This window comes from Cotesia glomerata, linkage group LG3 (assembly GCF_020080835.1).
Source record: "Cotesia glomerata isolate CgM1 linkage group LG3, MPM_Cglom_v2.3, whole genome shotgun sequence".
NCBI classification, from domain to species: Eukaryota; Metazoa; Arthropoda; class Insecta; order Hymenoptera; family Braconidae; genus Cotesia; species Cotesia glomerata.
This window is the reverse complement of record NC_058160.1, coordinates 9,339,770-9,353,502: the sequence shown is the minus strand read 5'-3', so window position 1 is coordinate 9,353,502 and position 13,733 is coordinate 9,339,770. Positions and strand designations below refer to the sequence as shown.

Genomic DNA, 13,733 nt, shown 5'->3' with positions numbered 1-13,733 from the left:
AGAATAAGAAGAATTTTCAGGATAATCTTTGATAAAATCGGTTTTTTTAGTGAAATTTAGTGTCATTGCAAAAGTCTTGATTTGAATTTGTGCCTTTTCAAGGTTTCGTATATTATCACCGATAGTCAATTTATTATGATAAGTATTTAGGCTGCATTTGAAAATTCTCCATCTCTAGATACATAATTAAGAAATGACCTCGTAACTTGTGAACTATTGACATTTTTAAAGATATAAGCTCACCCCGACATTACACTCATCGAGACCTTTCATTTGAGTACCCACATCAATTTTTCATATATTTATATATATTATATATATGTATAAATGAAAAATATATCAAAATGCATGTGGGTACTCAAATGAAAGCTCTTGATGAGTGTAACATCGGGATGAGCTTATATCTTTAAAAACGTCAATATTTAAGAAAGTACAGTGCAATTTAATAAAGCAAAATTTTATTTATTTATAGTCCACAAGTCACGGCAGTTACATAGTGACTGTATGGTTGCTAGTTAGAATTTATTGAAATTAAAAAAGCCTGTAAATTAAAATATAAAATATAAAAAACTTTGATTCAGATTTCAAAATAAAATAAACGAAATTATTTGTTTATCTTTTTCACAGTATTTTATTGTTTTTACCATTTATAGTTTTCGAGTACAACACTCGACATAGTAATCGAGTTTAATTCGCTCATATGTTTTTTTTTATTTTATAACTTTAAACTTTTGTTTTTCTGTTTTTTATTAACTTTACAATAAGAGATTTATATTTATTTTTTAGTTTTGTTGTAATTTTTTTTATTTATTGTTATATCTTCTTGCACACTGACGTATAAAATATTTTCATACTAAAAATCACACGTGAGCAAACAACATATACCATCGACTCATTCTTTCTTTCATTTATAATATTTTCCATTCAATTATTAGTACATAATTATTATTGTTTATTTATATTTATATATGTTCATTTTTTTATTTTTATTATTCAGCAGTTAGAATTCTTCTCGTAAAACTATCACGTAACCACGCACTAATACATAATAAATATGCATAGCATTTAATCTAGTTATTTTTTACTGCACTGGCTATTCAATAAATTTTTGCTGTAATTTAGCTGCGTATATTTTTTTAGAGTCAAATTTCATAAAAGTTTCTACGGACTATTTTATTTTTATTGTTTATCAATTTATTTAGAGATCCAAAATTTTATGATAGCTATTTCAATTTTTTATCGAACGGAATTTGATTTATTTACAGATTTTTATCCAGCAAAATTTTTTAATAATAAAATTATTTTTAAAAAAAATTTTAACCACAGAAAAATAATTCTTACATTAAAAAAATTTTTTTTTTCATATATATATCATATATATATGTCCGTGTAATTTTTTGTCAATTAAGCCCGCTTTACCGAGTTTGCGCAAATCATGCGCATACGCGACTACATTTTTTGTTGTTATATTTATTTAATAAAATTAATAATTAAAATGTCAACTTTTTTTAGTTGATTACAATTTAATCATTTTTTTGATAAATATACTTGTTATTAAACAATTGCAACGGCTATTGAAAATATATTAATGGCAGCAGGATTTACAGTTACTAAAATAGTCGATCTTGGAGATTATTATATATTCAACAGAAAGAATAGTAATTATAGTAATAAATGAAGCTCAATAACCGTATAATAATATAATATAATAATTATAATTATTGTTGTAACGTTACATTATGAAATAATTAATCCTAATACTGTGTACAATAAACGAGATAAAAAAATTCACACACTAAATTTACAAGTTTTAATTTTATATAATGTTTTTAATCTTTCAAAAACATTAACATAATTTTTTTTTTATTTTACGTTATGTAGGTCATATTTAAATAAAATTAATGTAACGGTATCTGAAATTATTTTATAATTTAAATATATTTTTCCAATAAATAGTTGAAAAAAATGATTTACCTTTTTACATGATTAAATTAAAATTTATAACATATTTCAATATCAATATGTATAATTATGGAGCTGACATTAAAAATATAACTTTGAGAGATTTTATCAAACAAAGAAATTTTTTTACATAGATTCAGTATAAAAATAATAATTTTAAATGTCATATTTTAATAGATAATTTATAAAAAAAAATTTTATTTACTTCAGCTCCTGAATTTATAAATAATATTGTATTTAATACAAAAATTGAATAAAAAAAAATACTTAGAATTTTTGAAAGACAATTCTGGTTTTAATTTTTGAAAATATCGAGAATAAATATCTAATTCACTGGTCTAGAGATCACTTTTACGATTAAGTCGTTTAATTACTAATTAAAAAAAATTTTTTTTTTATTTCAAATAAATTTTTTGCTAATATAATAATTTCCACAAATATTTTTAATTATAAAATTTGATAAATAAATTTAGAGTATTGTTTTAACTTAGAAATTATTTATGGATTCTCAAAGTTGATCTTTTTAATCCGAGACTTAATTAAATTTAAGATTTGCATATTTTAAGCATATCTATATACATAATATACTAAAGATGAATTATTCCTGGGTTTAACTTAATCTTAAATTGATTAACTTGTCTTTAAAAAAAAAAGACCTTCAAATAAGGTTCTATAAATTTTTATTTTTAATTTAAATAAAAATTTTCCTCACTCCTAAACTTAATTTTTTTGAAATTAAATTATCACTTTCGAAACTTAAAAATTGACATGATTTTTTCTAAATCATCCCCCAATTTTTTCCGAACTTAAAAAAAATTTACACTAAATAAAAAAAATAACCAGAAGTAGTCTTAAATATGTAACTTAAAATCCAATGATTAAGTAAAATAACAATGTAAAAAAATATAAAAATAAAAAACAATAAATAGTGTCCAGATACCATTACATTAAATTTAATGCGGCCCTCCACACTAACCAGGTACGCAAAGTTATCTCATACATTGTTATTTTAAAATCACTTATTACACTCACACCCTCCACATAACAATAGTAATAATTAATAATAATAATAATAATCAATTAATATTTTTAAAATCAAGCTGGAAGGTTTTGTTCATTGTTTTATAAGCACATCATTCTTTTTTCTCTCCATAACCCATAAAAAAGTTACCACGAAACCCATTTAAAAAATTACTCATTATCGCGATTAAAGAGCATTGTCACCTACTTATTCATATTAAAATATAGCATTAAATAATTTTTAGTAAATTAAAAAAAATAATTTTATCAAAAAATTACTAATTTTAAATTATTTTTTCAAATTTACATCCATAATCAAATTTAAAGTTATAATTTTTAACCTCAGCTGTCCCATTTAAAAACGTCTGAAATTTTTCAAATTTATCTTGAAAAAAAAAAATTTACACTTTTTATTGAAAAATTTTTAAACAAATAATTAAAAAAAAAAAAAAAGTATTAAATTTACCAAAAAAATTTTTTAAAATGAGACAGCTGATCAAATGAATTAAAAAGCAGACGACATATAAAACCTCAATTAAACAATAATTACAAACAACGATCTAATCACGTTTACGCCGAGATTTAATTGCTGGTGTTATTGGTTTAGCATTAGTAGCGTTAGCTATTAATTTTCCATTAACATTAACATTACCGCGTTTTTTCTTCCTGATCTCGAGGGCTCTCGCGCTCAGAGGAATTGAATCATCGGAGGATTTCGGCGTCCGCTTGGAGCCCCTCGTCCTCCTGGAGATGCCCAGTTCCATTTCATTAAATTCAGCCTGTAATCTTCGGGCTAATTCGTAGTCTTGTTTTTCTTGCTGCGATAACCTCTCGATGTTTTCTTCTTCTACTATCACACGTTCATCATCATTATCATCACTATGTACGCCATTAACTTTATTATTATTATCATTATCATTATCATTATCATTATCAATATCAATATCAATATCAATATCATCACCATTGTAACTTAATAATTTATTTTTACATTTTCTAGCAGAACTTCTCGTTGTACGCTTACGCGTTAATTTTTCGGAATCCAGCGATTTATCCTCCTGGTCAGGCTCAGAACCTCTAAATTTCAGGACCTTCAGACGCTCTCCCCGCTTTCGCGTGATTTTTTTCGGTGTCTTAATTTTTTTATCCATGTCTTCCGTCTCTGGTTTGCCAGGCACTACCTTACGCGATGATTTCCGTGTCCTGCTCTTGGTCTTACCGCTATTGCAATCCTCAGCGTCATCATCTTCAATTTTGTAGGTAGTTTTCGGCTCCTGGTTAACTTTCCTGCGCTTTATTCTCTCCGCGATATTCTCCATCGCCTGCGATTCGTTATCATCAGTAATAGGAACTTCATTAGCTTTCTGCTGAGAATCCTCTAGAGGAGCTGGTTTATCTTCAGGCAATAAGTCTGGTTTGTTTTTATTGCGTTTCAAAGCACCATTTTTGGAGGATTTTGATTTTGTATTTGCTGACTTTGTGGAAGTTGAAGTTAAAGTTGGTGGTGATGTTATGGCTGCTGTTGTACCATTAATGAGATGATTATTTTTATTTACCTCGGTAGTTTCTGTTGGAAGATTCTGTTTTGGAGAATTCGATTCGGTGGACGCTTGGGACAGTGATTGTGTTTTTGATTGGTTTTGATTTAATTCCGCGGAATTCCGGGGAGATTTCCACGTTGGTGTTGTGTTTATTATACGAGCTTCTTGTCTTATTCGACCTAAAATTAATAATTTCATTAGTTATTTATTTTATTTTATTTTTATTTACTTACTATCTTATGTGAAATTTATTAGTTTAAAAAACAAAAATAACTAGCTTTATTTTTTAATTTTTTGTTGTGAATTTAATTCTAAGATTTTAGAACAAAAATGGTTGATAAATATTTACAAATGGGGTCAAGCATTTTAATTTTCATTTTTTTGAACGAAATTTTTATTTGATTCTATTGATATATTTTTTTTTGAAAAATACAAAAAAAAATGAACAATTTAAAAAAAAACAAATTGATTATCTAAACTTTAACAAATTTTTTTGTTCGACGGGCAGAAAGCGTCAACTTTTGGCCCGCTGCGCTAAACGAAGTTGCCCCTTTCTGTCTTCGTCGAGCAAAAAAATAGTATACACTCCACGGGAAGTAAATAAGAAAGCCTCAGATCACATGTAATTGTTGACCTCGGCTTCGCCTCGGCCAACAATTACATGTGATCTGAGACATTTCTTACTTTACTTCCCTAGGTGTGTAATATACTATTACAAATTTAAAAAAAAATTTATAAATTTTTTAGAAAATTGTGATATTCAACTTTTTTTTTTAATGGTTCGTTTTTTTATGTACTTTTCAAAAAAAATATATCAAAAATATCAAAAAAAGATAAAATAAAAATTTTATCCAAAAACATGAGCCAAAATTTTTTCCAACTTTCGAAGGCAAAAAAGCTATCGAAATCTTTATTTTTTTCTTTCACGACATTTTTTATCATAAATGCGCCGTAAAAACAAGCAGAATCAAAAAAGAAATTGAAAATTCTAATTTTTCATCTAGTTATGGCCCAAAATTACGTTGACCTCACTTGTAAATAATTACCAAATGGTTTTATAATTTATCATAATACTATTTCAATTTTCTTAAAAAATTTACGAAACTTTGCAGATTTATAAAATATAAAAAAAATCAATTTTTTTATTTAATGGCCAAAAATAAGTAGAGCGATATCTAAACAATTAATTAAATTAAAAATTTTTTTGATAAATCTATACCTAAGTATATATTCAATAAATTTATCATAAAATAATTTTTTTTAGTATAAAATGTCTAGTTATTAAATCTTTTTTAAAAGAAAAAAAAATTTTTCTTTAATTTATTTAATTAAAATTAAAAAAAAAAATCACCTTTAAATGCGCTCCAAGTACAACCGATCCGTCTAAAATGCCCAACAGAAGGTGCCCTGAATATCGGATTGCCAATTCTCTTAAGAACAGGAACAACTCTGACAATTTTAGGATCTATTTGCCTCCCATCTGGCATCAGCTTCAAAGGCGTTCTAGGTAAGATTTTAATCGGCTTAAAATGATGAATCTCTGGGTTAATGCTGTCGTGACTACCAGCACTTTGAGCGCTAACTCTTTGCTGCTTATCATCGACATTCCCAGTGGTCATCACGCAAATCTCCATAGCTAAATTCTTCTTATTATTGCTGAGTAAATCTGCCGGTACGCGGAGCTCTTCTTCATTCTGATCGCCATAGATTTTAGAATTGGAGTTTAAATTTAAATTCAAGGTTGAATTGGAGCACCCGGGCTCGGTAGTGATGTAGGCGTTCATTTTAGGCATTGTCTGCTGCTTCAGAGTAAGAATATTCGGAATCAACAGCGTCGACGAGAGCGAAGACGAGGGCGTTAGCTGGCAGCAGTCTTTAGTCCTGACTATTGAAGAAGGCTTGCTGGGACAGCTAGAGTAACTCTGTCTGGTGTCAATCGGCTGCAGCTTCGTCGCCATTAAATTTATGTTGCTGGACATCCGGATGTCATTGTCGATGTTTCTCGAGAGTAAATTCCCAGGGCCAGTTTTTATGTTTATGCTGTTCAAATTGAAGAGGTGGCTGTTCAATTGCAGAGGGTCCGATGCTGAGAGCAGCAATTGCTTGTTATTGTTATTGTTATTGTTGTTGAACTGCAGCAGCTCGTTTTGCAGACAATCACCGGACTGGGGCACTAGATACTTGTTCGGCTGGTGGGTCGTGTTTTTTAAGCACTCATTGTAGTACTTCATTGTTTTTTCTTTGTCAAGTAACTGCGTTTTGGCAAGCGTGCGTGCTAACAAACGATCCTGCGCGTATTGCGTGAGCTTTTGCTTATCATCCTGCTCTGGCTCATGTAATTTACGCAAATATTGTTCATTTACCAGTCTCTCGGATTCTCGTTGGCGCAACATCTCTTGTTCAGCTAATTTCAGCTGCAGCTCGTATCCACAGTGGATTTCTCCACCGCTGCTCAGAATATTTTGAGTGTAATCTGGAAATTATTTGTTATTTTAGTATTTTTGTTAATTATTAAATCATTTTTTTTGGTAATTATTTACAAGTGGGGTCAAACCCATTTTGGACCATAACTAGGTGAAAAATTAACATTTTCAAATTTTTTTTATTCTGCTTGTTTTTACGGCGCATTTATGGTAAAAATGTCTTGAAAGAAAAAAATAAAGATTTCGATAGCTTTTTTGCTTTCAAAAGTCGGAAAAAATTTTGGCTCTCATGTTTTTGGATAAAATTTCTATTTTATCTTTTTTTGATGTTTTTGATATATTTTTTTTGAAAAGGACATAAAAAATCGAACAATTTAAAAAAAAAAGTTGAATATTACAATTTTCTAAAAAATGTATAAATTTTTTTGAAAAATTGTAAAATTTGTTAAAATTGTGATAATCAATTGTTTTTTTTTAATTGTTTATTTTTTTATGTATTTTTCAAAAAAAAAAATACATCAATAAAATCAAATAGAAATTTCGTTCAAAAAAACGAAAATGAAAATGGTTGACTCCACTTGTAAATATTTACCATTTTTTTTAATAAGTAAAATATGAAAAAACTTTTATCTTAAATTATTAATTTTTACAAATAATTATTATATTTTATCTAAATTTAATTAATTTTTTTGGAGCGCTGAAATTTTTTTATTTTTTTCTAAATAAATCATTAAAAGAAAAACTTTTTTTATCAAAAAAAATTTTAATTAAAATTTGACAGATGCTCCAAAATAGAAATGTCAAAATTTTATTTAGTAATTGTCAAAAAATAATTATGTAAACAAACAATTAAAAAAAAAAAAAAAAAAAAACTTCTCATCGTTTATAACACTAAAAATAAACCAATAAACACTCGAATTTTTTTAATCTAAAACAAACAAAAATAAAAAAAAAGTGAAAATTATTATTTATAGGTTAAGAAGATAAAATAAAAGTTTTTTAGCAACTAGTAGAGAGAAAAAATGACTCACCAGGCTGATTGTTGATGTGGGGAACATCATTGATGATAACATTGGTTTTGTCCTGGATCTCCTTGGGGTAATTGGACCTGATAAACTCCCAGAGGTTGTTGTTGACAAGAGTTTCACTCTTGGTCGCGGTTCTGAGCCATGAGCCCACTCTGACTCTGCACATAGGACAACTGAGACTGTTGTGCTTCAAGGCACCTTTGAGACACCTCAGACATAGGTTATGGTCGCAGGGCAGCGTCACGGGTTCTATTAATATGCCTCGACACACTGGACACAGTAAATCACTGAAGTTAATATTATTATCTGCTGATGCTGCGTGTGTCACTGTTAGATCGTACAATTTTGACGTTCTTTTTAAATACGTCGCCATCTTCAATTCCTCGAGCTCCAGTTTTATTATATATATTGTACATCCAGATACATACACGTATGCTCGTATGTATCCAACTTTAGATACTCATCTAAATATTATTTATTATTTTAGTAGTAATATGTATGCTTTAGAGTGATGCTTGTGATTACTATTATTATTGTTATTGTTTCTACTACTATTATTTTTATTATTGTTATTATTAGTAGCCTTACTCATACTATGTCAATCCATTGTCGACGACTGTTTTTCTCAACTTTTACGTTCTCCATACTCCATTCTCTGTTTAGTTTTCGGACTGTTGTTATATTACTTCGCATTCACTGTAGAAATCTCTTCTATGAATGAGGAACAGAACTGGACACATATCACTTGTTGGTATTGTATTTCCAGCTGTCACCGCAAGAGCGGATTGCTGTGTTATCCGGAGGGAAAATTAGTACCTGCTGCCTGAGGTAGATGGCGCGGTGTCATTAATTTTGATAAAAATATTAATTTATGAAAATTAAATTAGACGACATCAGAAAATTTTTATAATTTTTTATGATAGTAAAGTTAGCCGACGTTTTTAATTTTTTGATTTTTTTTTAATAATTAAATTAGAACAAAAAAATATTTTTAAAAAATTGCACTTATAGTTTTTCAAGTTTTTTACAAGTGAAAATTTTTTTTTTATTTTTTTATAATCATTTTTTTAATTAATAAAAATTCTAAAAATTTTTAAATGTCAGCTAATTTAATTTTCATTAATTTTTTTATTGAAAAAATTGTTTAAAAAAAATATCTGAAAAAATTTGACAAGTAGAAAATTTTAAAAATTCTAAGCGCAATTTTTTAAAATTATGTTTTTACTTATATATTTTATTAAAAGAAAAATATTAAAAAAAAATTGCATGTAAGTATAATTTATTTAATTTTCTACATGTAGAATTAAAAAAAAAATTTTTTTTAAATAATTTTTTTCAATAAAAATTCTTAAATTGTCTAATTTTAGTTAATTTTATCTTTATTAATTTTGAAAAGATTGTAATAGTAATAATAGTGAAGAAAATATAAATTTTATTGTGTAATGAATTTTTTTCATTTAATAAATAAATTTGTAGTATTTTAAAATGTATGATTTAAATAAGAACCGTGAAAATTAAGTAAAAGTACTAATTTTAGTAGATAATAGTTTTAAAAAAATTTTAAGGGCTTTGATAAAAAATCGAACTAAAAATATTAAGTAGAAAAAAATTAAAAAAAAATAAAAATAGTGATTAAGAAGAAAATTTACTTTATTGTAAAAAAGCATGAAATTTACCAAACTAAATTAAGCAGAAAGCTTGAAATTTTTAGTTTTTTTTTACCAAATCTGTAAAAAAAAATTTTTTTCCAAATCACATTCATGTATGAATTTGAAATTTTTATATGAAATTTTGATAGTTTGGTTTACTACAATTTATTTATAAAAAAAGATTAAATTTATTCAAGAGAAAAATTCTCAAATAAAAAAAATTATTTTAAAAAGCTTCATTGTTTTTTTTTTAAGTAAAAAAATTCTTAAACTGAGAAATAGATGACTTAAGTCAATTTTAATTCACTCAAGAATTTTTTGTTGATAAAATCCAAAGTACAAAACTTCCAGAATACAAAAAATTCTACATAAAGACTGAAAAGATAACGAGGAGGAGATCAAAGAAAAGGAGATCAAACAGAGGACTTGCATCAAAATAATTATTACCTAACCCAGTTTTGTCGTAAACTATTATTCGTTTCTCCACTCTCGCTTGGTAGTAAATCTACTGAACCTTGATATGAATGGAGAAAACTTTTCTATACACAGCGAACGTTATAAAAACCATTAAATTCACAGAGCGCTCCCTTGAATTCACACCGCTGGTCTTGAAATTTCAAATTCAAAGTGTAATATATGTTATTGAATAAAGTTTAAGCTGAGTAAAGAGATGACTGAATAGAAGTGATAACTAGTACTCCCCGGAATATAGAGATGTTGCACTTTATTATATTCTGTGAGCGGACTTTTAATGCTGTCGATGGCAATGTATAAATTTACTTCAATACAAACTTTTATTTTCGATATTAATCAAAAAATTGTAAATTTTTTTTTTAGATTAATGACTTTTAGGATTTAATTTAGTAAAGTTAAATTAATAAAATTATAGTTATATATATGCGACAATGAATATTTCATATATTTCACATAAAAATGAGATAAAAATTACATAAAAATAATTTTATCATAAAATGTGCATGAACATCCCTGAAGATTTCAATGTTGGAAGCTGACAAAAACCACCTCAGTGACTATGATTATTATTACCTTACTTTTCTCCGGGAAAATTCAATATAATATCAGAATCACTATATTATATTTCATATGGATATATATTACTTGATATCAATATTATATTTTCTAGCTTCCAATAGAAATTGCGTAAGTGATCCGTCATTCATCTAGTCGTAAAGAACAGCGTCGATGTTTTTTTAAGATGTCTTTTATTTTTGGTTACATATCAATTGTACTAAATGTGGAATACAGAGTGATGAATTTTAAGAGGATGCAAATACAGAAATTTTATTAACGCTCATTCGTCAATGGTAAAGTGTCCAATTAAATGGACACGACATTCTACTAGAGAGCAGTCTGGACACTTTATGCGCTGTTTTATATTCAAATACTCTTATTTAATTGTTATTCTACCGGAGCTCAAGCTAAATATTTATTTGTGAATATGTATCATTTTTTTTCAGAGAGACATTAATTTCATTGCACCGTTTTCGGGCTTAGAATAATTTGAATTTTTAGCGGATTTTACTGGAAAGAAGATAAATTTTTTTTTTTATAAATCTATACACTGAAAAAAAAATTATAAAAACGGTAGACCCAGAAGGCCATCCGTGCAACTTCCCGCTCATTTCACACCTAGGTGCTTAAAATTGCAGTAATGATGTTTTTGAGCTCTCCGAGCTCAAAAATTCTATTTATGTGTTATTTTTAGCTCTCTGAGCTTAAAGAGATAACTTTTCATGTTTTTGAGTTCTTTGAGCTCAAAGGTCTGATAGAAGTTTGATAAAACACCATTTTTCAAATTTTTAAATCGCAATAACTTTTGAATAAATGAACTGATTTTTACGCGGTTGGCGGCGATTGACGTGGTTTTTTTTATGTTAAGAGCTGATTAGTTTTTGGAATTGATCAGTAGAGCCGTTTAAAAGTAATTCCACGAAATATCGGAGTTATGTTGAAAAAACTCTAGTTTCCAAATATTTCGTCGAAGATATCTCTCGAACCAATCAACCGATTTTTACGTTCTAGGCGGCGATAGACGCAGTTTTTTAAGCTCTAAAAACTATTCTATTACATCAAAAACGATCCGATAAGAAATGTCGAAGTTATGTGAAAAAAACACTTTTTTCGGTTTTCTTTCGTTCACGATATCTCTCGAACGAATCAACCGATTTTGACCGGATTAACGGTGATCGACGTGGTTTTTCAAGGTTAAGGGCAGATTAGTTTTAGGAGTTGATCGATCGAGCCGTTTAAAAGTTATTCCAAAAAAACCACTTTCAAAAATGATTTTTTTTTAGATTTTTCAAAATTTCTCAAAATCTATCGGTCCGAATCGGTTCAAATTCTCAGGAAATCTAAGTTTGAGGAAACTCTTTAGAACACCGTTTGGTTGGTTCCGATCGGTTAAGTCGTTCAAAAGTTATAGGTGATTCACATACTCACTCACACACACACACACACACACACACACACACACACACACACACACACACACACACACACAGAAGGAGCCCAGGCCAGAGCCTAAGCGGAAAAAACCGCGCAAACGGATCTGGCCGGACGCACTGATCATCCGCCCAGCAGAGACGGCAAAGTATGCTGAGATTCTGAAGCGAATAAAGCAGGACGTCCCTGACGAACAGGTCCGTACTACAGTGGATAAGATCCAAAGAACTAGAACCGGGAGCTTGCTGATTACGCTTTCGAGGAAGAGCACTGACCGAGGCCAAGCCTTACAGAAGACCATCGCGGGCATCCTCCAAGAAGACGCGAAGGTAATCTGCAAAGGACCACAGGAAGACGTCGAAATCCGAGATCTTGACGATACCACAACCAAGGAGGATATTCAGGCCGCCTTGCGAACGGTAATCGGAGAAACCTGCGAGATACCACTAGGGACAATTAAGATTATTAAGGCCTACAGAGGTACTCAGACAGCTGTTGTGACACTAGCAGCAGCTGCAGCGCGGAAGATATTGGCAGAAAGCGGTAAAGTCCGGATCGGCTGGGCCAACTGCCGAATCAGAGCTATGAGGAGACCAATCCAATGTTTCAAGTGCTGGCACTTTGGACACCATGGATCCCAGTGCAAGAGCAATGTGGATCGGTCTAAGCTATGTATAAGGTGCGGACAAGAGGGACACAAGATTGCTGAATGCAAAAACCCAGCGAAATGTGTATTATGCGCGGACCAAAGTGCGAAGAACGCGGCCCATCATGCCGGCGCATCCAGGTGCCCAGTATTTAAAGAGGCACTCCAGAAGATAACAAACAAACAGACATGAAGATATTGCAGCTAAACCTAAATTATTGCGAAGCTGCACATGATCTGCTTATGCAAACAGCAAGAGAACTAGAGTTAGACTTAGTAATGATAGCAGAGCCATACAGACACCTGAATACCCAGCCTTGGGAATCTGACAGCACCGCCAAGGCTGTCATCTGGTCCTGTAGTAAGCATCCCTTCCAGAGGATAGTAAACAATGATAATGCCGGCTTTGTAGCAGCAACAGTTAACGGCATCCGTTTCTACAGCTGTTATGCACCACCTAGCCTATCCATTGTTGAATTCACTGAATTCTTGGATAAACTGACCGAGGACGCCAAGCAGCATTATCCAGTCGCGATTGCCGGTGACTTCAACTCCTGGGCAGTAGACTGGGGCAGCAAGCAGACCAATGCGCGAGGAAAAGCACTACTAGAAGCTTTTACTACACTAGATGTAGTCCAGCTCAACAGTGGTGATACGCCAACCTATACTAAAGGAGAAGCAAGCTCTATTGTAGATCTCACTTTCGTCAGCAGCAGCCTCATCAGTGGGAAATACGACTGGAAGGTGATGGATATCTACACAGCCAGCGACCACAAGGCAATTCTCTGGGAAATATCACATGACCGGAATACAAGAAGACCAATCAAGTCACTCAATACCATTGGATGGAAAGTGAAGTCTTTTGAAACAAGCACATTGGTAATAGCCCTGAATAGTGAACTGATTACTGGATCCGCAGAAGAAATGACCAAGGACCTGATGAGAAGAGTTGTCCAGGCCTGTGACGCAAGTATGGTCCGGAAACGCAGCATAAGCCAACG

At 30.0% G+C, this 13,733-nt stretch overlaps 1 protein-coding gene across 2 annotated transcripts; it reads right to left on the bottom strand.

The window, feature by feature from the left end:
* Positions 1–3,440: 3,440 nt before the first annotated feature.
* LOC123261886 lies at positions 3,441–8,670 on the bottom strand. 2 transcript variants are annotated; one of them, XM_044723748.1, is made up of 4 exons: positions 8,563–8,660; positions 7,978–8,438; positions 5,875–6,996; positions 3,441–4,702 (listed from the first exon to the last, which is right to left on the bottom strand). In XM_044723748.1, exons 2-4 carry the CDS (start codon positions 8,345–8,347, stop codon positions 3,543–3,545), a joined length of 2,652 nt encoding a protein of 883 aa, XP_044579683.1. In that variant the 5' UTR covers positions 8,348–8,438; positions 8,563–8,660; the 3' UTR covers positions 3,441–3,542. The 2 variants fall into 2 exon arrangements, with proteins under 2 accessions (XP_044579683.1, XP_044579682.1); XM_044723747.1 differs by having other exon boundaries at positions 7,978–8,670.
* Positions 8,671–13,733: the final 5,063 nt, after the last annotated feature.